This window comes from Bos javanicus, chromosome 19 (assembly GCF_032452875.1).
Source record: "Bos javanicus breed banteng chromosome 19, ARS-OSU_banteng_1.0, whole genome shotgun sequence".
Lineage (NCBI taxonomy): Eukaryota > Metazoa > Chordata > Mammalia > Artiodactyla > Bovidae > Bos > Bos javanicus.
The window spans coordinates 63,855,751-63,879,850 of NC_083886.1; the positions used below are offsets into that span (position 1 = coordinate 63,855,751).

At 49.0% G+C, this 24,100-nt stretch overlaps 1 protein-coding gene across 8 annotated transcripts in view; it reads right to left on the minus strand.

Moving 5' to 3' along the window:
• Positions 1 to 542: 542 nt before the first annotated feature.
• Positions 543 to 24,100, minus strand: part of CEP112 (centrosomal protein 112) — a 330,761-nt gene continuing 307,203 nt past the window's right edge. For 7 of the 8 annotated variants that reach the window (XM_061393053.1, XM_061393051.1, XM_061393050.1 and 4 more), the window contains 3 exons: positions 5,198 to 5,299; positions 2,012 to 2,076; positions 543 to 984 (listed from right to left, as the gene is read on the minus strand). In XM_061393053.1, the coding sequence (XP_061249037.1) occupies positions 981 to 984; positions 2,012 to 2,076; positions 5,198 to 5,299 (171 nt within the window). In that variant the 3' untranslated portion in view covers positions 543 to 980. Of the gene's footprint in view, positions 985 to 2,011; positions 2,077 to 5,197; positions 5,300 to 10,304; positions 11,339 to 24,100 lie in introns of those variants that run through there. The other variant, XM_061393054.1, reaches the window with a different exon arrangement.

Consider the following 24,100-nt stretch of genomic DNA (forward strand, 5'->3'; position numbering starts at 1 on the left):
TGCCCATCCTCTGCAGTTCAGCATTTCCTCGGCAAGGTGGGGCTGACCTGTGAGTACAGAGCTGCTTCCTGGCCTCGGGGCGGGCACTAAAACGCCAGATTCTCTCCGCGGGCGGACCCAGCAAACTCATTCCACCATCACTTGCCAGGGTATTGAGTGGCCTCCCAACTCATCTCAACATTCGGAGGCTTCCGTAAGGAGCATCCATTGAGGTTATAATTAAACCACAGCCATAAAATCAGAGATCAAGCAGGTAACAGTAAAACCACAGCTGCCACACAAAAGTCGTACCCCACTCTGCCTCTAGAGGCCAGATGAGATTGGAGACCAACATGACAGGGACTTGGACTCACGTCAGTTGACTCAGCGATTTTTATTCTAAAGAAACACGCTACGTATGAATGTGATCTTTGACCTGACATAAGATATTTTTTCCCCATAGCACGATTTGAGATGGTCAGTATTTTCCAGAGAAAAAATACCATGTCATCTTTAGTCTAGCATATGAGGTGCAATAAAAATGTAGAAATAAAATCGATAAGTACAAAATAATAGTTTAATAATATATGAGCATGAAGATAATGCAAACACATTAAAAACACTGACATGCTACAAACGTGATCTGGAGCAGTGGCAACTGGTAAATTCTATGCAAAGGCATCCATGAGGCATTGCGACGGTTCATTTCTTTCTCCCAAACCAGCAGTTCTCAGGACGCACTCAAATGCACACAAATATGGAAAGTGGAAACAAAGGAACATTAAAAAAAAATAGGCAGACACACAAAAGCAGCCATTGCCGTATGAGTGATGGACGTTTTTATGATCTTAATTACATTTAAGTATCAAAAAATGCCACTGGTCTCACAGTTTACTGAAATAATATCCGAATCTTCAAACCTGCTGGAAGAAATCTGTGGTGCAGCTGGGACGGCTGGATCCACCACCCTCTCCGGGGTGACGCGGGGGGCCTCCACACGGTCACCTGAAAGGCAGACCCCAGAGTTAAGGCTTTCTTGGCGTCCCGGCCCATCCGAAGTCACATATGCTCTAATTCAGGAGGAGCTGGATGTGGGGTGGGAGGGCTGCTTCATGTCAAAACCAGTGTTGATGTTGTTCATCGTCAACACCCAGAAGGGATCAAGTCCTCTCTATACCAAGGAACAGAAGCTTTTGAAAAGTGAACGAGTCACGAAGTTTTCACTTTTTAAAAAACGACTGAAGTCTAGCTGATTTACAATACTGTGTTTCAGCTGTATAGCACACTGATCTAGGGGTGTGTGTGTGTGTGTGTGTGTGTATGCCTCTTCCCCTATGAGAATATGCGATCCTCTCCCCTTAGAGGCTGTGGCGAGACACTGAACACAGTCCCCTGTGTGGCACAGTAGGCCTCTGTCGTTTACTGGAGTCGTGTATGGCAGCGTCTCCGGAGTTTTTACTTTTAATTCAATGCCAAATGGCTCAGCTTTTCATTGAACAGGGGGAGGGCTGTTGGGGCAGGTAAATGCAACCCAGGTCAGCGACGTCTCGAGAACCTTTGACCAGAATGGTCTCCTGCGTCCCTGAAACGGGGGCCCTGGGGTCACCAGGGTCCTGGCCAGCACGGTGACGTCACTGAGCCTTTATCTCTGGGACCTGGAGCTCCTGTGTCCATGCTGAGTTCAAGGGACATGGGCCCTGAAGCGGTGGGCGACCAGGACTGCGTTCAGCCCACCATCTCAGGAGGGAGACCTGCTCCTTAAGCTGCAGCTGGGCTTGCGGAACACATCCTGTCCTGACCCCGCCGCAGCCCAGGCCCGTCAGGGGCCGCTGACCCTCGCTGATAGCGCTGATGGAGCATGAAGATGATGCTGGGGTGGGGGGAGGGCTCCTCCAGTACACGCTCTTCACTAAAAATTGGTCTTTCTCTAACACTGGTAAGTTTGTGCCTTTTAATGAAGACTCTAGCTCCCAGGCAGGAGCCTCCCAGGTGAAACGCACTGACTGGTCAGGAGACCCGCGGGCGGCCGTACCTTCTGCTTTGGTAGGCGGTCAGCTCATCCTGTAGGACAGACGCCCGCTTCTGCAGGAAGTTAACCTGGAAAAGAGGCCCTGGGTGAGAGGAGGCGCGGGGGGTTTCCTCGGCGACACGGGAGGGTTGCTGACCCCTGGGTGAAACACAGGCCCCTGGGAACCTGATGCTGTGGCTCGACATTTGACCACATCCACCTCCCCGCCCCCACCTCCCCCCCGGAAGCCATCAGAGGCTGCAGAGATGAGGGGGCCGGCCCGCCCTGGCGGCTTTGTCTCTGCCTCTTCCATCACCGCTTTCCGCCCCACGTCCTGATCCCTGGCCTTGACACAGGCCTCCTGCACATGGCCCAGTCCTGGGCTCAGGGTCTCGGCCCCTGCCCACCTCGCTGCCTCTGCCTGCGAGCTGGTCAGCGGCCTCGCCTCTGTGTTCTCCTGCTCTGTTAGCACTGATCCAGCTGCCTGTACAAGAGCCCTTCTGTGTGGGGCGGGTGGTGCTGGAGCACCTGTGTGCCCCCGTCTCCTTTTCAGGGCAGAGACATGGCTGGCACCCCTGGCTGCTGACAGAAGGAACGAGTGAGAGGGAAGCAAACTGCCGCCTGCCGAGACTGCCGTCTGCCCCCGGGGCTGCAGAGGCCGTGCTATGCTGTGCGCTGTGCTTGGATCAGGCCAACTTGGGCTCAGTTCCTGGCGTGGCTCCCACGGCTCTAGAAAGTCCTTTTTGCTTCTGACGCTCACCTGTGAACTGGGGTGAACGACAGCCACTTGCCAAGGTCATGAGATGTCATGAAGCGACTGAATCTGGGGCAGGTGCCTAGTACTGAGCTCTAGGCCGGTACCGCCCGTGACCCCTGCCCTGACAGCCTGCCAGTGGAGCCGGGGCGAGGGGCTCGGGGACCTGAGCTGCCCCCAGGCCTGCAGGGCGCGGCCGAGGGGTCCCGAAGCGCAAAGCTCCGGCTCTGCCGCTGTACGATTAAAGCCACCTGCGTCAGGTGGAAGCTCAAAGGCACTGTATGCAAGTGCTCGGGTGGTTTTCTGATGACCGACATCGCTGCTGAACGCAATCAGAGTCGGTGGCTTCCGATCACTTCGGAACTGTGTGCTCTCGTGCCTGGTCTGAACGGAAACCATGGTGACGGTGGCTCCTGAGCCACAGTTACGCAGGAGAGGCCAGCTGGCAAAGCAGAAAGCCTGCCTGCAGGAGCAGCATGTAGGGCTCATCTAGAGGGGTGCACGCCTCCCCCTGGTCGCAAGTCTACCTGTTGCTCTAGTGTGCCCCGGGACAGTTCACGAGGTCCACGGCCGTCCACCTCCCTGCCCCCACCGTGCTTTGGGATTGGAATTCCAACAATTTTCACAAACACGGGCACCGGTGCTTTCAAACCGAATCTCCCCCCTACCCGGCCTGGGACTCTGCTGTGCAGCTGCTGACTCGGGGCCGCATGCAGCTGACAGCCCTCACCTTCTGGGTCAACGTCCAGTTTTAGGAGCTGAAGCGCTTCTGTTACAGTGACTGATATGAATGATAACAGAAGCCCTGCAGGTGGCTATCAGATTTCTGTCTTTCTAAAACAACAACTCCTCTGAAGGAGCTAGGTCCCACACAGCCGGCCCCAAGGAAGGGCTCCTACGCAGTTAAGGGAGAACCGCACCTGAAGGAGAGCTTTTCATGTAAATAAAGATGAAGTAACCCTCTCTAAGGGCTTCCCCGGTGGCTCAGGGGGAAAGAATCCACCTGTAACACAGGAGACGCGGGTTTGATCCTTGGGTGCGGAAGATCCCCTGGAGGAGGGCAGGGCAACCCACTCCAGTGTTCTTGCCTGGAGAATCCCACGGACAGAGGAGCCTGGAGGGCTGCAGTCCATGGGGTCGAGGAGTCGGCCACGACTGAGAGACTGAGCGTGCGTGCAACCCCTTCTAGGTTAACCCTCTCCTGCCATGTCTGTTTTTGTTGGTAGGCGTGAGTACTCCTTAGCTCCAGAAGTGGGAGCTAACCGTAGCACAAGGATGGATGTAATGGGCTTCTCATTTCAGGTAAGAGGCTTTTTCTGAGGGAACAGAAGAGGCACAGCTGTCATGCGCCACGCATCCGCCCCTCACATGTAAACAGACAATGCGAGTGGCCTTAAACTGGGTTATCGGTTTTCTTTGTAAATACATGTACTGGGCACCTTCTCTGTGGCAGGCACTGTTCTTGGCACAGAAAGCAGAGAATTTTTTCTCTTGCAGAGCTTCTCCAGGAAAAAAAAAAGTATGTTTTAAGTTTCTAAGTGTTTTAGAAATGGGAATATGTGAACTCTTTCTCATACTGAGTTAAAACATTTGATTTTTAAAAAAGTACCCATCTAAAATCTAAAAAATTATGTATCTATAAAATATATACAGCAATTTATAAAACGTGTTTTAGAGAAAACTTATGTAGGAAGTGTTTTGCACTCACACTCAGCCACTAAGTCATATTCGAGTCTTTGCGAGCCCATGGACTGCAGCCCACCAGGCTCCTCTGTCCATGAGCTTCTCCAGGCAAGAATGCTGGAGTGGGTTGCCCTGCCCTCCTTCAGGGGACCTTCCCAACCCAGGGATCGAACCTGAGTCTGCTGCACTGGCAGGTGGATTCTTTACCACTGAGCCACAGGGAAGACCAGGAAGTTTTAGTATCAAAACTGAAGTCAATTTTATTTTTTATAAACTACCAAGAATTACATGTTTCAGCAGAAATCTTTAACCAAATTGTTTGAATACCATGTCATTACCCTGCTTTGATCTTAAAATGCATCTTATCTCTAATAATCATATAAAATACATCAGAATAAAAACACTTAGCCCTGTTTTTTACTTCTTCACACATTCACATCGTAAGAAGTTAGCAACGTGCTAAGTGATTGCATTTCAGGCCTGGTACCAAGAATAAAAGGGTGAGTCTGTATTGGAATGTGGATTGTAAATAAAAGAAACCATAACTGAACTTTTCAATTTCAAGGATGCTTTCAAGAAAGTCTTATCAAGCAGAGAGTTCTTAAAATGGTCAGAAAAATTCTAAAACCTCCCCAAAACACAAAACACTTCACCCTGGCACCAGGTTATTCCATGACACTGCACTGATTTCTGGTACCAGTTCAGAAGAAGCTTATTAATTAAAACGTGCAGCCACCTGAGCCTGCAGGACGCTCCTGAATTCTAGGCATTACCTGTGACTTTAGGGAGGAGATGGTGTCTTCAAGTTCTTGTCTTAGAGATGCCGGCATCAACCCTTTAAATTTTGTTTCATATTCTTGTCGTATGTAAGTTATCTAGAGTGAAAAAACAGCAATTTTTTTTAACCACAGAAATGACTGGTTTGAATTTAAGAAATCACAGAAAAATATCATTACAAAGGTAAGTTTGTTACATGAGGTCAGAAGCCAGGCAGCTGGCATGTGATATGGGGCAAGGCAGTCACAAACTGAAAAGGTACCCAGTCGTCCTGCAGAGTCTGCGGGAGGCAGTCCCTGCAACAGCATTTTGTTTCGCTAAAATCCTTGTTAGCACAGTTTTCAGCACTAAGTAAGGAAAACACTTGTCCTCTGCTCTCACGATGCACACACGATGCTAATCCTACATCCTCTTCTCGTTTGGGGAGTGGATGGTGGTCCTGCTATGCTGTGTGTGAGGATGACCCGTAGTGCGTGGTCAGGCGGCTCAGACACTCCCCCACGCTGTCTCGGCACCTGGGTGCTTGGTACCGTCATGTGATTATGAAGATACAAGGGAAGGAAAACCTGCACAGCCACGTCTCCAAGTGCCCCCGGACACGTGGACCAGGGCGCAGCACCCTCGGCACCACGAGTGTGTCTGATGCACGAGTCTCCCACTGCCTCTAGAATACATCCAGGTCTTATTCTGCTAACGCGTGGCCACTGGGCTCGTCAAGCTACAAATAGGCACCGAAGGTGGAGGGAAGTCTGCGAGCCTGTGTCTGAGCAGGATGGAGAGGCGTGTCTGTGTGTGGAGGACAGTCTGGGAGCCTGTGTCTGAGCAGGATGGAGAGGCGTGTCTGTGTGGAGGACAGTCTGGGAGCCTGTGTCTGAGCAGGATGGAGAGGCGTGTCTGTGTGGAGGACAGTCTGGGAGCCTGTGTCTGAGCAGGATGCAGAGGCGTGTCTGTGTGTGAGTCTGAGTGCAATTGTCCTTCCTGCTGTCTTTCTCCAGCTCTGTCTATTCCTTTCTCCTAGTCTGAGATGCTGTGGAATTTGAAAATTTGTTGCATGTGTTGTGGGGACTTAAGTGAATATTAAAGCTGAATTGCAGTGTACCCCACAGACGATTCATTGGACACACCTGGGAACAGGCACCTGACTATGAAAGTAAGTGCAGCTGAGTTCAGTTAGACAAGTCAATGGACTTCTTGAGTATGTTAAAACTGCTAGCCTTTAATTCCAACAGTCTCTTACACTAGACTAAATTAAGGAAGAAATGTGCTCTAATAGTTTATTTTACTTCCCACTCAAGTCCTATTGCAAGTGTTCTTGAATGTAATTTTTTAAATTTTTGGCAAAGTACTTTTTGAGGTATGTTATAATCTTGTGATTTATATCCAAAGGGAAAAGAAAAAGGATGAAAATGATCTTCCCCACTGATGAAATGTTTGATTCTTCCCACTTTATCTTCTTGGACTTAAGTCCAATAGTAACATCTGTCAACTGACTGAAATGAAAGGCAAACAGCAGGAAAAACACAGGACTTGTAAGTCAGACCTTAGGGGCAGCCTCAGCCGGCCTCACAGGCTACGGGACATTGACTGTTTTTTTCTATCACTCAACGCTGGCTCTGGAATTCTGAGCTACTACTCTTTTTTATTTTACAAAACAATTGTATGTATTTATTTTTGCCTGTGCTGGGTCTTCACTGCCGCGAGGGCATTCCCTAGTTGTGGCGAGCAGGGTCTATTCTCCAGGTGCGGTGTGTGGGCGTCTCATTGACTGGCTTCTCGTTGCTGAGCAGGGGCTCTATGCACACGGGCTCAGCAGGTGAGGCTGCTGGGCTCTAGAGTAGTTCTGACCCACGGGCTTAGTTGCTCTTGTGGTATGCAGGATCTTCCCAGACCAGGGATTGAAGCTGTGTCTCCTCGCCCTGTGTTGGCAGGCAGATTCTCTCCCGCTGAGCTACCAGGGGAGCCCTGGCGGACCGCCTTTAAAATGGCTCACGTTTGCTCTAGTTTCTCTGTCCCTTCTTGTTGGCAGTGTCTGCCCACAACCTGTCCATGTGAAACACATCTTGGCGGTGTATAAAAACGATCCTGTCCAATTTCTCTCTCAGAAAGACAGAGGCATAGCAGTGTGTTCTTTAAATGCTTTGGCATTATGAAGAACTATTTGTTTCAAAGAACTGTAATTTGTCTGAACCTTTTCCCTTCTTCTTGGGTAATTTCCCACTTGGTCTATGTTCTAATTTGATTTTTGCTTATTTTCTTTCTCTTTCAATCTAGCAAGGATCTTATGCTAACTCCTTTCTCTTAAAAAAAGTGAAAATTTCATTTCTGAATGGGAGCGACTTTTCTGGATGTTGAGGTGGGGAGTGAGCGCGGCCGCCGTGATTCACTGTTGCTTCCGCAGCACCCTTTGACTAAACCTGTCATTCCATCTCACCTCAAGGAGAGCGCGGCAACCCACTCCAGTATTCTTGCCTGGGAAAACCCATGGACAGAGAAGCCTGGTGGGCTACAGTCATGGGGTCTGAAAGAGTCAGAGACAACTGAGTGACTGAAAAACAGCAAAAGGCACCTTTGCCAACCTCTTAACATGGGCTGGAGTCCACAGGAAGCAGAACACACCCAAAGACACACAGCCGGGCTCCTGTGACCAGCACCACACCTGTGCCAGATGAGACAGGAAATGGGGGCCAGAGGGCAGTCCACCTTCAGGCTTTTAAGACAGGCTGGGGTTCTGGTGACCTCCCTGGTGGTCCAGTGGTTTGGAATCTGCACTTTCACTGCTGAGGGTTTGATCCCTGGTAGGGGAACTAAGGTCCTGAATGCAAAAGTAGGAAGTCAAGAAACACCTGGAGTAACAGGCAAATTTGGCCTTGGAGTACAGAATGAAGCAGGGCAAAGACTAATAGTTTTGCCAAGAAAATGCACTGGTCATAACAAACACCCTCTTCCAACAACACAAGAGAAGACTCTATACATGGACACACCAGATGGTCAACACCGAAATCAGATTGATTATATTCTTTGTAGCCAAAGATGGAGAAGCTCTATACATTCAGGAAAAACAAGACCAGGAGCTGACTGTGGCTCAGATCATGAACTCCTTATTGCCAAATGCAGACTTAAATTGAAGAAAGGAGGGAAAACCACTAGACCATTCAGGTATGACCTAAATCAAATCCCTTATGATTATACAGTGGAAGTGAGAAATAGATTTAAGGGCCTACATCTGATAGATAGAGTGCCTGATGAACTATGGACTGAGGTTCGTGACATTGTACAGGAGACAGGGATCAAGACCATCCCCATGGAAAAGAAATGCAAAAAAGCAAAATGGCTGTCTGGGGAGGCCTTACAAATAGCTGTGAAAAGAAGAGAAGCAAAAAGCAAAGGAGAAAAGGAAAGATATAAGCATCTGAATGCAGAGTTCCAAAGAATAGCAACAAGAGATAAGAAAGCCTTCCTCAGTGATCAATGCAAAGAAATAGAGGAAAACAACAGAATGGGAAAGACTAGAGATCTCTTCAAGAAAATCAGAGATACCAAGGGAACATTTCATACAAAGATGGGCTCGATAAAGGACAGAAATGGTATGGACCTAACAGAAGCAGAAGATACTAAGAAAAGGTGGCAAGAATACACAGAAGAACTGTACAAAAAAGATCTTCACGACACAGATAATCATATGGTGTGATCACTGACCTAGAGCCAGACATCCTGGAATGTGAAGTCAAGTGGGCCTTAGAAAGCATCACTATGAACAAAGTTGGTGGAGGTGATGGAATTCCAGTTGAGCTATTTCAAATCCTGAAAGATGATGCTGTGAAAGTGCTGCACTCAATATGCCAGCACATTTGGAAAACTCAGCAGTGGCCACAGGACTGGAAAAGGTCAGTGTTCATTCCAATCCCAAAGAAAGGCAATGCCAAAGAATGCTCAAACTACCACACAATTGCACGCATCTCACATGCTAGTAAAGTAATGCTCAAAATTCTTCAAGCCAGGCTTCAGCAATATGTGAACCGTGAACTTCCTGATGTTCAAGCTGGTTTTAGAAAAGGCAGAGGAACCAGAGATCAAATTGCCAACATCCGCTGGATCATGGAAAAAGCAAGAGAGTTCCAGAAAAACACCTATTTCTGCTTTATTGACTATGCCAAAGCCTTTGACTGTCACAATAAACTGTGGAAAATTCTGAAAGAGATGGGAATACCAGACCACCTGACCTGCCTCTTGAGAAATCTGTATGCAGGTCAGGAAGCAACAGTTAGAACTGGACATAGAACAACAGACTGGTTCCAGATAGCAAACGGAGTTCATCAAGGCTGTATATTGTCACCCTGTGTATTTAACTTATATGCAGAGTACATCATGAGAAACACTGGGCTGGAAGAAGCACAAGCTGGAATCAAGATTGCCAGGAGAAATATCAATAACCTCAGATATGCAGATGACACCACCCTTATGGCAGAAAGTGAAGAGGAACTAAAAAGCCTCTTGATGAAAGTGAAAGTGGAGAGTGAAAAAGTTGGCTTAAAGCTCAACATTCAGAAAACGCAGATCATGGCATCTGGTCCCATCACTTCATGGGAAATAGATGGGGATCCAGTGGAAATATTGTCAGACTTTATTTTTCTGGGCTCAAAAATCACTGCAGATGGTGACTGCAGCCATGATATTAAAAGACGCTTACTCCTTGGAAGGAAAGTTATGGCCAACCTAGATAGCATATTCAAAAGCAGAGACATTACTTTGCCGACAAAGGTTCGTCTAGTTAAGGCTATGGTTTTTCCTGTGGTCATGTATGGATGTGAGAGTTGGACTGTGAAGAAGGCTGAGGGCCAAAGAATTGATGCTTTTGAACTGTGGTGTTGGAGAAGACTCTTGAGAGTCCCTTGGACTGCAAGGAGATCCAACCAGTCCATTCTGAAGGAGATCAGCCCTGAGATTTCTTTGGAAGGAATGATGCTAAAGCTGAAACTCCAGTACTTAGGCCACCTCATGTGAAGAGTTGACTCATTGGAAAAGACTCTGATGCTGGGAGGGATTGGGGGCAGGAGGAGAAGGGGATGACAGAGGATGAGATGGCTGGATGGCATCACTGACTCGATGGACGTGAATCTGGGTGGACTCTGGGAGTTGGTGATGGACAGGGAAGCCTGGCGTGCTGCGATTCATGGGGTCGCAAAGAGTCGGAAAAGACTGAGCGACTGAACTGAACTGAACTGTGGCAAAAAAAAAAAAAAAAAAAAAATAGAGGCTGCAGTTTCTGTTTTTACAGATTGGATAAATCAGTACCTTGGCTTGGTCCATTTGGACAGACGTGAGAGTAGAATTTCTGTTAGGAACAGTCTGGTTAAACTCCCTTTAAAAGCCTTGCGTGTGCTGCTCCTGGCTCAGACAAAACTCACACGACCCTAAGACTCAGCACAGAGAGAGGAGCTCGTGTGCTGGTCGATGAGGAAGGAGACGCCTTGTCTTCCTCATCGTTATTCTCACCAATGTGCTTCTCCACGAATGTCTCTGTGCATTCTTCATAAAACTGTTGCCCACATCTTCTTTAAAACACACCAAGCCAACAAAGGTCAAATCAAGAGCAGGAAGATTTTGTTTGTATTAAAAATGTACTGAGATCTAGAAACATATTCAGATGACGTCTGAGAAGAACTCACTGTGGAGAGTAAAAACGACAAAGAAGAAAGCTGTCTACCAGTGCTGGGGGCAGCGGGCTGCTCCATCCTTGGCGGCACAGTCTTTTTCTTAACTTCAGTGATGGAGGAACATCACTCTCTAAAATTAGAAATAAAGACCCTGAACGCTGTGTGTGATGAGATGACTGACAGGGCTTCACATGGCCCTTCTGCCTGTTCAGTGGTCCTTACGGTACAACATACTATGGTGAAAACTTCACTACCTCATCTATATGTGAAGACAAACAGCAGGGTCTTCTCTTCCTCGGACGGAGTTCTGAGGTGTGTGCTTGCTTTATTTGCGACCATCGGCGGCTGCTCTCAGGAGCGTCTCTCTGGGCAGCTCGAGTGGTGCCTGAGACTTCCGGGCAGTTCCCTCCCTGCCCTGTATCTTGCCCACAAATTTAACACTGACCTTGGGCTTCCCTGCTAGCTCAGTGGTAAACAGTCCACCTGCAATGCAAGAGAGCCTGGTTTGATTCATGGGTTGGGAAGATCCCCTGGAGAAGGGATAGGCTACCCACTCCAGTATTCTTGGGCTCCCCTTGTGGCTAAGCTGGTAAACAATCCACCTGCAATGCGAGAGACCTGGGTTTGATCCCTGGGTTGGGAAGATTCCCCTGGAGAAGGGAAAGGCTACCCACTCCAGTCTTCTGACTTGGAGAATTCCATGGACTGTATAGAACATGGGGTTGCAAAGAGTTGGACATGACTGAGTGACTTTCACTTTCACTTTGGCAGCAACAAGTCTGAGATTTTAGAATAAAGAAACTATTTTACCCTGCATTACAGAATGCTTTCCCCACCCCCAACTTTGAGAAAATCTTTCCATAATACCTCCTTGATTTCAGTGACTTCTGTTGCCACATCACAGGCTTTTCCATGCCTGCTCTGCTGGCCCCTGGCCCTCTGGCTCCCTGGCAAGCCGGGCCCTCCCCCACTGCTGGGACAATAGGTAAGGACAGGAAGGACCTGGGGTCTGAGGCCCAGAATGTGGAAGCAGCTGGATTTTTCTCCCGAGCTCAGCCCTGTCTTCAGACCTCGGGACCTGGGAGGGGCCAGCTTCATTAACCCCATTTGGGCGGCCTGGCATTGCCCACTGTTCGAAGTCCAGCCAGGATAGAGTGCGGGCTGTGACACAGGAACTGCTGGGACAGGCGCTTCCTCTTCTGTGGTTTGAGCCTGGAAGTGCAGGCCAGGAGCTGCTCGCGGTTGTCCCGCAACCACGAGGAAGAGAACTTGCCGAGAACGGAGCCAACAATAAGGAAACAGCCTCAAAACGGAGTGCGAGCCCCTGGCTTCTGGTCACATAACTTGAGTAATTGGATTAGGCCTCCCTTGAAGCCAGCGCTGCATCTCAGTTACACGGAACAAAACATTCTCATTGTTTAAACCAGTATGAGTTTCAAGCAGCTATTTCTACTGGATTACGTGAAAACTGCCAGGGCCTGGACTGTGCGCCTGATGACGAGCTAGCCCGGCCGCCCAGCCGGGGACAAGGATGCCCGGTGACGATGTGGTGCCGGCTGACGGCCCGGGGGGCTCAGCCTGACCGAGCCGCCGCCATCGCCAGCCTCCTTGCCCACCTAGTGTCCCTGCTCCCAGTAAGGGGGAGTGCTCCCCCATCTCTCTTGCTGATTCAGCCAGACTGGACGCTCTCATTCACTGGTCCTCTGGGCCAGACTCCAGCTCCGGGCACCCGCTGCAGCCTGCTTTCTTCACCAGAGGCTGCAGAGAGTAAACAACAACAACAACACCACCACCACACACACACAGTATTGATGGGGTCAGCTACAAATTCGCACTGTGGCCTCGGCAGCCCCGCTCTGCTCCTGGCTTCTGTGGGCACCGTCGGGGCCTTGCCCACACGCCTTCACTGATGAGAGACTGTCGTGCCCAGCAGCCCACTCGCTGGTGGATGGCCAGCGGCCTGCCCGGGACCCGCCTGGCGGAGATGTGCACAGAAAATGCCCCTGGTTCACGGAGCTCAAGTGGAGGGCTGAGTGGTCTCTGTGGCTCCTGCTGCTGCAAGCAAGGTACCAACTGACGAAGAGCCGCGACTGAAGGGCGGGTCCTCTCGCAGCAAGCCGTGCCCGATCTCCCCAAACCACCAACTGGTTTCGTGAGAGAAATTCCAGTGGTCGCCTCTGTTTTCACGCTAAAGCACTTGTAACAAACACTGCGAGCTCCCAGCGATGAAGGGAGGCGCACTCACTCCTGAGCGCTCCCGAATGAGCAGTGCGGAGGCCGGCCCCAGGCTCTCGTTCCTCTGCGCTCCCTCCCCTCATCACAGACTTCACGTGAACCAAGCACAGCCAGTAATTCCTTCTCTTTGGATCCTCAGGGTATTCTTTAAGAACGGTCACCCGGTCTGAGGGGAATGTCACGTGGAGTCAGAGGAGTGTCTGGGAAACACTTCCCATCTGGTCTTGCACCGCTGGCCCGGAAGCACCCAGAGCGCATGGCTGGTCCCGGGCACCTGTGGCACGCAGGGCGGGCTGGGCTGCAGCCTCGGGGGGAACCCACGCCCGGCGCTGCCTCTAGGAATGAGATGCTGGAGTCACTTCTTTATACCGGTGTCATGACCTCTATAATACTTCTTAAGTGGAGGACAAAGACGGGCCCACTGAGCCTTAACCGTGATTTAAATCCAACCTGACAGAACTGAAGCCCAGAAGTCCAGGAGGCAAGTGGCTGAACAAGCTTAGGAGAACATCCAGGGAGCCAAGTGGAGAAGCCCAGGGAACTGCAGAGTGGCCACAGTTTCAGGGCAACGGGTGGGGGAATAAAGCAGTATTTTCTGAGTTGGTATCTGTTATAGGATTGACTAAAACCGTGACTAAAATCACTGAGGATTTGGGTGGTCATTAATTCTAGGAACAGTTCAGTTCAGTCGCTCAGTCATATCCAACTCTTTGCAATCCTATGGACTGCAGCATGCCAGGCTTTCCTGTCCATCACCAACTCCCGGAGTTTACTCAAACTCATGTCCATTGAGTCGGTGTTGCCATCCAACCATCTCATCCTCTGTCATCCCCTTCTCCTCCTGCCCTCACTCCTTCCCAGCATCAGGGTCTTTTCCAATGAGTAGGTTCTTTGAATCAGGTGGCCAAAGTATTGGAGTTTCAGCTTCAGCCTCAGTCCTTCCAATGCATATTCAGGACTGATTTCCTTTAGGATTGACTAGTTTGATCTCCTTGCGGTCCAAGGGACTCTCAAGACTCTTCTCCAACACCACAGTTCAAAAGCATCAATTCTTTGGCGCTCAGCCTTCATTATGGTCTAACTCTCACATCCATACATGACTACTGGAAAAACCATAGCTTTGACTAGACGGACCTTTGTTGGCAAAGTCATGTCTCTGCTTTGCAACGTGCTGTCTACGTTGGTCATAGCTTTTCTTCTAAGGAGCAAGCATCTTTTAATTTCATGGCTGCAGTCACCATCTGCAGTGATTTGGAGCCCAAGAAAATAAAGTCTGTCACTGTTTCCACTGTTTCCCCATCTGTTTGCCATGAAGTGATGGGACCGGATGCCATGATCTTAGTTTTTTGAATGTTGAGTTTTAAGCCAGCTTTTTCACCCTCCTCTTTCACTTTCATTAAGAGCCTCTTTAGCTCCTCTTTGCTTTCTGCCATAAGGGTGATGTTGCCTGCATATCTGAGGTTATTGATATTTAAGGTCTGTGTTAAATTTCATCCATCCAAACAACATGGAAAGGGGATGAAGATGAGCTCTGATATGTGAACACTGAGGATAAAGCTGCAGAACCTCGAAGATGGAGGCAGCATCAGAGGCCACGCGGCCGGGCCCTCCAGGGTCTCCCTCCGCCTGGGAAGGTCTGCCTGGCAGCTCCCTGCCCTTCAGACGGGGCCCTGCACCCAGGACACTTAGGGACGTCACTGCATTTCAATAAAATAAAAGTTGGTGACGAGCCCATTTAGGAAATTTTATTTTTGATTAGTAAACAGTTCTCACATGGGGCCTTGCTCTTGACTGGCTGGGGCCTCCAGGTGTGTGGAGTGTCCAACACGCACAGTAAGTGTGACTCTAGGTCTGGAACCTCCTGCCCACACCCAGGGGCCCTTGTCACCCCAGGGACTTGTATTTCAGCAGTTTTCTTCTCATAACTCCGATCCCCAACCTGGAAAACCCTCAGTTTGTAGTTAAGCAATCAGAGTCCAAATAATTCATAACCACGAAGGCAAAGAAAACCCTAAAACTGCCCAACTGCATGTAGCTTTTGGGGAGCAGCATTCCTGGGATTTCAGAGGCGACAAGGAATCAAGCGCCTCCGACAGCACCAGTCAGACCCAGGGCCCCGCCTCCCGGGCGGGCCGGCGGGGCGTCCTCCGCTCTGCTGCTGCTGGGATGACGCTCGTCCCCCTGCTTGGGGTCCAGCCCTGCGGGTCCACGGGGGACAGGCTGGCGCTCGGCTGAGGAGGCGTGGAGGCTCCCCCGGCTGCCCGCCAGCACGTGCGGGACCCAAGGGAGTGACGGTGCTGGGTCACGCGTGGGAGAGGCTCCCCGCGTGTGTGTACGTGTGTGTGTGTGTATATGCTGGCATGCGTGTAGATGCACGTGTGTGTGTGTTCCTAGCACATTACACCCTCTGCCCTCATGGGCATCTCCGTCCAGCGGGAAGGACAGGCACGCACACAGGTAATTATAATGAAGGTGTGGTTCTAAACCCCACAGATTCTGTCACAGGAAGCAGAAACTCTCAGGAACCCGAAAGGGAGCCTGACGCTGTGGGTGGGAATGTAAACTCAAGCAGCTTCTGTGGAGGAGAGAGTGGAGGCTCCTCAGAAAACTGAAAATAGAGCTACCATGTGACCCTGAACCCCACTCCTGGGCATATATCCAGGGAAAACCATCCTTGGAAAAGACACATGCACCCCAGTGTTCACAGGGGCACTATTTACAGTGGCCAAGACACGGAAGCAGCCTCAGCGTCCACCGACAGACGACCGGATACGGAAGATGTGGTGCAGACACGCGGTGGACTACTACTCAGCCATAAAAAAGAATGAAACCAGGAATAATAAATTGCTCTGGTTGGGGTGGATATATACAAACACGTGTCAGTATGTCTCTGAACAACAGGGACAACTGTTTAGAGAACATAAAGGGAAAATGCACAAAAGGCAAAACATGCCATGATATATTTGGGAATAAATCTAATAAGAAATGTACACTGTCCATAGAAGAAAACATTTCAATTGTACTGAAGATCAGAAGGAGACCTAATGAAATACAAACATTAATTAATAATTAATGCAAAGGCATTAATTCTTCGAAGACTGATTGGTGAAGTGCAGTAAGAGCGATTCTAACCAAACCCTCGGTGAGATTTTAAACCACGGAAGCTATTCTGAGACCCGTGTGAAAGTACTAATGCTCAAGAATAAGTAAGACAATCCTAAAACAATGACAAGAGAAGACGCTCCCTACAGATAACACAACCTGCTATGCACTAGCCCTTGTGAGGGAATTACATGTAGTAACTGACTGGTAGTGGCACCCCACTCCAGTACTCTTGCCTGGAAAATCCCATGGATGGAGGAGCCTGGTGGGCTGCAGTCCATGCGGTCGCGAAGAGTTGGACAAGACTGAGCGCCTTCACTTTCACTTTTCATTTTTATGCATTGGAGAAGGAAATGACAACCCACTCCAGTGTTCTTGCCTAGAGAATCCCAGGGACGGGGAGCCTGGTGGGCTGCCATCTCTGGGGTCACACAGAGTTGAACATGACTGAAGCGATTTAGCAGCAGCAACTGACAATCTTCTCAACAATTTTGTGAGGTGGGTGTAATTATTAACCCACTTTCAAGACAGGGAAACCTAGGCAAAAAAAGTAAGCTGATCTGTTCAAAGTGGAAGTGGCAGAGCTGGGATTTGAACCCCGGCCCTGGGGCTCCGGAGTCCACGCCTCCGAGCACCATACCCTGTGACTCATCTTGGCACAGGACGCTGATGGTCAGGAAAGAATACAAAGTCCCAAGCAGATTCACACACAAATGGAAAATCTGACTGTTGACAAAGCAGCATTTCCAGTAAATAGGGGAAGAATATCTCAGTCCATAAATGGTTCCAATAACCGGGTATATTTTTGGAAATACATTAAGATCCCTGTACCGGTTGTAGGGTTGCTGTAACAAACGACCACAACCAGAGCAGCTCAAACAGCACAAGCCCACCACCTCCCAGTTCCAGGGGAGGGCTGGGGCTCCCGGCCCCTCTGCTCTGGTCTCGTGCGGCAGAAGGTGAGGGCCAGACTCTCACCTGGAGGCGCTCTTTGAGGTTGTGGACAGAGTTCAGTTCCCGAAGAGCGACGCCCCCTGCCCTGCTGGGTGCCACCTGGGCCCTCCCCCGGGCCCTGCACCTCTCTGCGGCTCTCTGGCCCCACCTCGGTCACTGCCTTCGGCCTCCAGCCAGAGGGCCCTCTGCCCCTGATGCAGCCCCGTGCTTACACTGAGCTCACTGCCCGCTTGATCTGAGATACCGCTTCACGCTCACCAATTCTTCACTTCAGCTGCCTTGGCAGACTCTCTTCTGCCATGTGATGTATATATTCACAAAGTCTACAGATGAGAGAATGGGCCTCTCCTTGGGGGAACATTCTATTATAATCCTCATACCATATGGTATATTTCAATAAATTTGAGGTGGATTAAAGAGTCAAAATGCATAAAACAAAACTCTCATTAGTAATGGAAGAAAATAAAAGAGAATATGTTTTATAATCCTGGGGGAGGGAGGACCTTCCTAAGCAAGCTTAGAAATCATAAAGGAGAAAAACAGAGGATAATGTTCTCAAAAATTAACATATTGGATAAAGAGATTAAAGGTAAGCAACTAGGAGAAAGCACTTGCAACATATTTAACAAATCATTAATAGAGTTCATATGAAAATGAATTTCTACAGATCAAATTAGAAAATCAAGTCAATAGAAGAGATTAGCAATAATGTGATCGAGTAATTCACAGCAATGTAAATGCAGATGGCCCCTGACTGATGATGGAACGACTCCCCATTTTCTGTTTTACAGAGGTGTGAAGGTGATACACTTTCAGTGGAAACCACACTTTGGATTGTGGTCTTTTCCAGGGCTAGTGATACAACCCTGTGGCAATGCTGGGCAGCGGCTCCGGGTCAGTCAGTGACCACAAGGGCAAACAGCCAGCATTCTTATAACCTTTGTGTCCCGACAAACCATTCTGAAAGAACTTCACTTTCAGGGCAGCATTCAATAAACTGCATGAGATATTCAACACTATTATAAACTAGGCTTTGTGTTAGATGATTTTACCCAACTCTAAGCTAATAGAAGTGGCTTCGGTATATTAGACGAATTTTCAGCTTGTAGCGTTGTCAACTTCAATTGGTTCATCACGGTGCAACCTCATCATAAGTCAAGGGAGCTCTGTGGTGGATTTCCGCTTCTAGTAATGACTCTCTACCAAGTCTGCTTCAAGCTATCAGGGAACCAGGAGGGCAGGGAAGGGTTATGGGGCCAACCCGGAGAGGAGAGAAATGCAGAGAACTGAGGAGTCTGGCTCTGGGGACATTTGAACAGGGGCCTCTGCCTATTCTAGGTTGGCCGGTCAGAGCTTGAGAAGCTGAGTAGATCTTTCAACAGCCTCACAAAGAAGCCAGGGAGACATAAACCGCATCCAGGGCTCACTGCAGGGGAGTGCTCGGTAAGACCCATGCTTCTGGGTGGAGCCCCTTGGGCTACACCCTAGGAGTGGGAGTGAGCTGGACACAGACCATCCCTCCCCAGACGGAGGCCCACCTAAATGGACCATGGCTGTTCAAGATGGCAAGGGCACCACCTGCCTATCGAGAAGCAAATGTAAATTCTTTCCAGAGGAAATGACCATCATCTTAGGACTCCAATTATTCCTATCAGGTTCCATATAAAATATCTGGCACACGATCAAAAATAGCACACGATCAAAAATAGTCAGGCTCATGAGAAACCAAGACCATGTGACCAGAAGCTGAGTGAAACAAATGCAGCGAAATGATAACCACGTGAATCCGTGTAACATTATCAGACCCAGACTTTAAGAGAACCAAAATAGACACGTTCAACAAAGTTAGGGCAAGAGCGGTGAACTTCAGCACAGAATAGCAAAGTAAACAAGGATCTAAGTAGAAACTCCAGCTCTGGAATATTCAACACTTAAAATTAAGAGCGAGTGTAACAGCAGGTGAGACACAGCTAAGGAGAGACTCAGTGAAGAAGAAGCTAGATTAAAAAAAATAAGCAGAATCAATATAGAACATAGGAAACACAGTTAGAAGGTCAGGAGTATACCTATTTATATGTATATATAAAATTATAGCCTCAAACAGAGAAGAGAAAACGAGGCAGAAGTTAAAACAGAAATTCTGATACCACAGCCATTAAGCAAAGTACATCCATAAATAACTGAAAATCTTCCAACAAAAAAAATCTTTAGCCCAGATAGCTTAATCTACCAAACAAACATTTTCAGGATGAAATAATTATCAGTATTACACAAATTCTTCCAGAAAACAGATAAAGAGGGAACACTCCAGTTTGTCTTATGAGACCAGCAAACTTTGACACCGAAATCTAATAAGATCATCACAATAAAAGAAAATTGTAGGATAATGTCATTCATAAGCATAGATGTAAAAATTCTGAACAAAATATTAGTGAACCAAAATCCAGCAAAAGGTAAAAAGGAATAAGTCTTCATGATCAAATGAGGCTTATTCTAGAAGTGCAACATGGATTTAACATTAGAAAAATCTATGAAGTCCACTGCATTAGTAGAATAAAGGACAAAATTCATATAATTATCTCAAAAGATGGAAGGGAGGTATTTAAGAAACATCCATTTATAATTTTAAGAAGAAAAGAGACTTTTGGTAAGAATAGAAAGAAATTCCCTAAATGTGATAAAGGAAGTCTATGCAAAAAGTCAATTGTCTTTCTCAGCACCAGCAACTGAGAAAATGAAATTTTAAAAATAACGTCATTTAAAATAGCATCATAACACGTCAAATTGCTATTATTGTTGTTTAGTTGCTGAGTCATGTCTGACTTTTTTTGACCCCCTGGACTGTAGCCTGTCAGGCTTCTCTGTCCATGGGATTCTCCAGGCAAGAGTGCTGGAGTGGGTTGCCATTTCCTCCTCCAGGGGATCTTTCCAACTCAGGGATTGAACCCGAGTCTCCTGCATTGCAGGCAGATTCTTTACTGTCTGAGCCACCAGGGAAGCCCAATTCTGTATAGAAATCCAAAAGGTGATTTACAAGGAAAGTATGTTCAAGTGGTCTTTTAAACTTCTGAATTTTTCCCCTGTATTAAAAAAAAAAAAAACACCCTTCCTTCTTTATTCCTAACATAGACTGACATACATCTCACATCTCTGAAATACTTCTGCTCTGTCATTCGCTCGACAACAATTTCAATTGCTTCTACCTCAAAACAGCCCTTCCTCAACAGGAAAAGGAGATCTTTTCTGGCTGGACCACAGTAGAAAAGGAATTGCAAGTAAGGCTTATACTATTTGACACTCTTTTCTGAATGTGACGAGCGCAATAAACAGTCATCAAACACTTCTCTCTCCTGACCATGCTGACTCACTCTCTCTTACCATCCCTGTGTTTTATCTCTGCTTTTTCTTCCTCAGTTCCATGAATTCAGGGCTTAGTAACTGCCAGTGAAGTATGCCTTGACAGGATAGGGCCCAGGAATCCAGCCTTCTTACTTTCCTGGGAGACGATACTCCATCCCCCAGGGTAACGCTTGATCACTGTCCTTGTCCACAAATTCTATAAGGTGGGACACAGCCGAAGTTGGTTTTTAGTTTTTGTTCCTCCTTTTTTGAGAGACCCTTAGACAGCAAGATGAAACCAGTGAATCCTAAAGGAAATCAACCCTGAATATTCATTGGAAGGACTGAAGCTGAAGCTCCAATACTTTGGCCACCTGATGCGAAGAGCCGACTTACTGGAAAAGACCCTGATGCTGAGAAAGATTGAAGGCAGGAGGAGAAGGGGGTGACAGAGGATGAGATGGTTAGATGGCATCTGTGACTCAATGGACATGAGTTTGAGCAAGCTCTGGGAGATAGTGAAGGGCAGGGAAGCCTGGTGTGCTGCAGTTCATGGGGTCACAAAGAGTTGGACACGACTGAGTGACTGAAAAAGAACAACAATTATTTACTCATTTGGATCCATTATTTTTGGATTTTAAAAACTAATTTTAAAAAAGACTAAAATTAAAGACAAAACTACCTTAAAAAAAAAAGAAATCAAACCAAAAGAAGTGAGAACATGTGATCACATCCCTTCCCCACAGGTGGCAGGGAGCAAGACCCAGCCCCGGGCGCTCAGCGTGGCTTTGAACCTGGCAGCCCAGGTCAGAGTTTAGAGCCGTGTGTCCCGCGGCTGGACCCCAGCTTCATCCCCCATCCACGTTTGATGACCAGCAGCCACTTCAGCAGCGCAGAGGATGCTTTCCAGAGCAGCTGCAGTGATGCAGGGGGCGCTGTGCTGGCACTTGGCTTTGGGATGTCTGCAGAGCAGGAGATTGAAACCACACAGCGGGGCACACGGGGACCTGCCTCCCACCCCTCGAGTGAAGGCCGACACGGAGGGACTCTCAGGAGAGCAGTGATGGAGCGCGGAGCCCACTCACCCACCAGAGACGCTCTGAGTTGCCACGGAAACGGCTCTGTGGTCGCTGTGCGTGGCTTCCGGTGGTGGTTTTGGGTGCAAGTGGGCTGACTTGCTTTGCCACGGAAATCTCCCAGAATAACGATTTATAAGGCATGGTTTGATGAAATGCACGCTTCAAGTGTTTTTCAGAAAACAGGGACAAGAATTCAAACTCTCATTGAGAATAAGATGTGGCCAAAGTTAAATGTGGTTCTCTCTCTCATAACAGCTTAACATTTTACAGCAACATGTCATACCAGCTGTCTTGGGAACAAAGGAATCAGCCTGAATTTTGTAAATAAACTGTGGTTATTAAAGCTACTTGAAAGAAGCCAGAGTAATAACCATTAAACATGAAAAGTCAGTAAAAGTCTTTGAATGGTATTTCTGTTGCAATTATTATTCCCATTTTAATAATGTGCTTAGGGATAAAACACAGTTTTGAGCTGTTGGGACTTCTGAATAGATTGCACTGCAGATCTGTTAGCCCATAGCAGCCAAGACTGTGAAGTTTTAAAATCCATTATGGAAATGGAAATTAAAGGCTTGGAAATCTGTAAAAGACAGAGCTGGTCTTCCTCTTGACGACTGCCATGATTCTGGCCTAACTGACCGTCTGTCTGCACCCCATGTCTGTCTGTGAGGCTGCCCGTGACCACAGGCTCGCTGGTGGCCCCTGGTGCTGACGGGGCTTTAAGGCCGGCCAGTGATGGCTTTACCGCGCTGACGCTGGTCCTCCCGATGCTCACCTTCTCCCTCACGGGTCACTGGGCCCCATGGGAGGCCCACACTCTTCAGGAATAGACGATAATGTGGTAACGGTGTGACGGCAGAAGAAGCTGGATTCAGCTCTTGTCATCTCTCGTTTTACCTTCTGCTGCTGGAGGGATCTCTCTAAAGACGCAATCATGAAACACTATGCAGTTAAACAAAAATGTCCTCTGCAGCTGAAAACAGCCTTCTGAGCAGTGACCAAGTCCCCACCCTGAACCCGGGGCGGGCACCGCGTCCCAGCAGAGCACAGAGCAGGCAGACACGGGCTTGCTGCTGTCACTGCTTCTCAAGGGATGAAATGAGAGTAGCTGACGTCCTGGTCTCTCCTCCTCACCAACGGGACCCTCGCCCAGGAGGCTCCCCACTGCCCCCGGGCACCCGGAACCTGTTCTCCGCAGTCCCCTCATCCTGACCAGTGTCTTTCCTTCTGCGGACGCCTGCCTCACGGGCCCTTCTCCTGGGTGAAGAGTTGTAACCACACATGCTCCATCCACGTTCCCTGGCTCCTGACGTGTTTCACATGCATCCTGCCGCAATGTCCACATGGACCCCATGGGAAGGTGTGGCTACTGACCTAGGAGCCTGGTATCTGGGCCAGTTAGGGCCTGGACAGGCCACGTGACCCATCGTGACCAGGGTGGACCCTCCCCTGCAGGCCGTGCTCATCCTGAAGCCTCCCCCGGTCCCTCACCATGGGCCTTAAAGGGGGTCTCGGGACCCCCTCTGTCCCCTCCCCAGATGCACGTGATTAGCCGTGAGACTGGCCACTAGACTCGGCAGGTTCCGTCCTGCATGAACTGATGAGTCTCGGCCTTGCCTGCTGCGAGGCTGGGACTCAACTGTGGGCCGTGCCCAGTACTTCACGACACACTCAGGGCAGTCTGCGCACACTCTAGACCGTAGGGCCTGGGCACACCCGAGAGGAGCGGGACCGGCCAGTTGCCAAAACATGCCAGCCAGAGAACCGGCGAGGCCTCTGGGCGGCCTGGGGTCTGAGCTGAGGACCTGGCCACTGGATCTGGAGGCTCTGCCCTGGGGGAGCCTCCCCCACGGTCGGGGAGATGGCGGGCAGGGCCAGGGTGGCAACCTCCCGCCTTGTGGACCTGAGCCTCACAGCCCCTTAGGAGGAAAAGCACATCGTCAAACCCCAGCCTGGAGTCCGCGCCCCATACCGCCTCTGCTCGACTGCACTCGGAACCCCTCAATGGCGGAGGAGGACCCGCACATCCAGGCCTCTTCTCGGTTCCCGTCGGGGGCCAGCACCTCACACTGCCCAGGAGTGATGCGTGCAGGAAAGAAAGGATGATCCTTTGTGAAAAGCACGGCGTTGCATCTTATTGATTGGATCTCCAAGTACTAGTTCTCACAGATTTATTTAAAAGAATCTTCTGGGAACCTGAGTGATCCAGGTTCACACGTTTGAGGCTGAAAATGCCTGGTTCAAAGCAGGGGCTTCGTTACGCGTATGGCATTGTCTACATTATGTTTGAGGTCCGAGGCTGATGTGTGTAGTGCCCCTGTGATAAACAGACCCTGGCTTCGCAGTCTTAAGAACACTAGTAAAATTTTAGACTATTTCTTTTCTTCCGTTATTTTCCATAATTTACTGAATTACTTTGACAAAGGCTTGCAAATCACCTGGTCTCACAGTGAATAATGAGACCCTGTTGTTCCCGAAAAGGAGACTTGGTTTCACACACAGGCTGAGCCTGAGTGACGTCCAGCACAGATCCAGA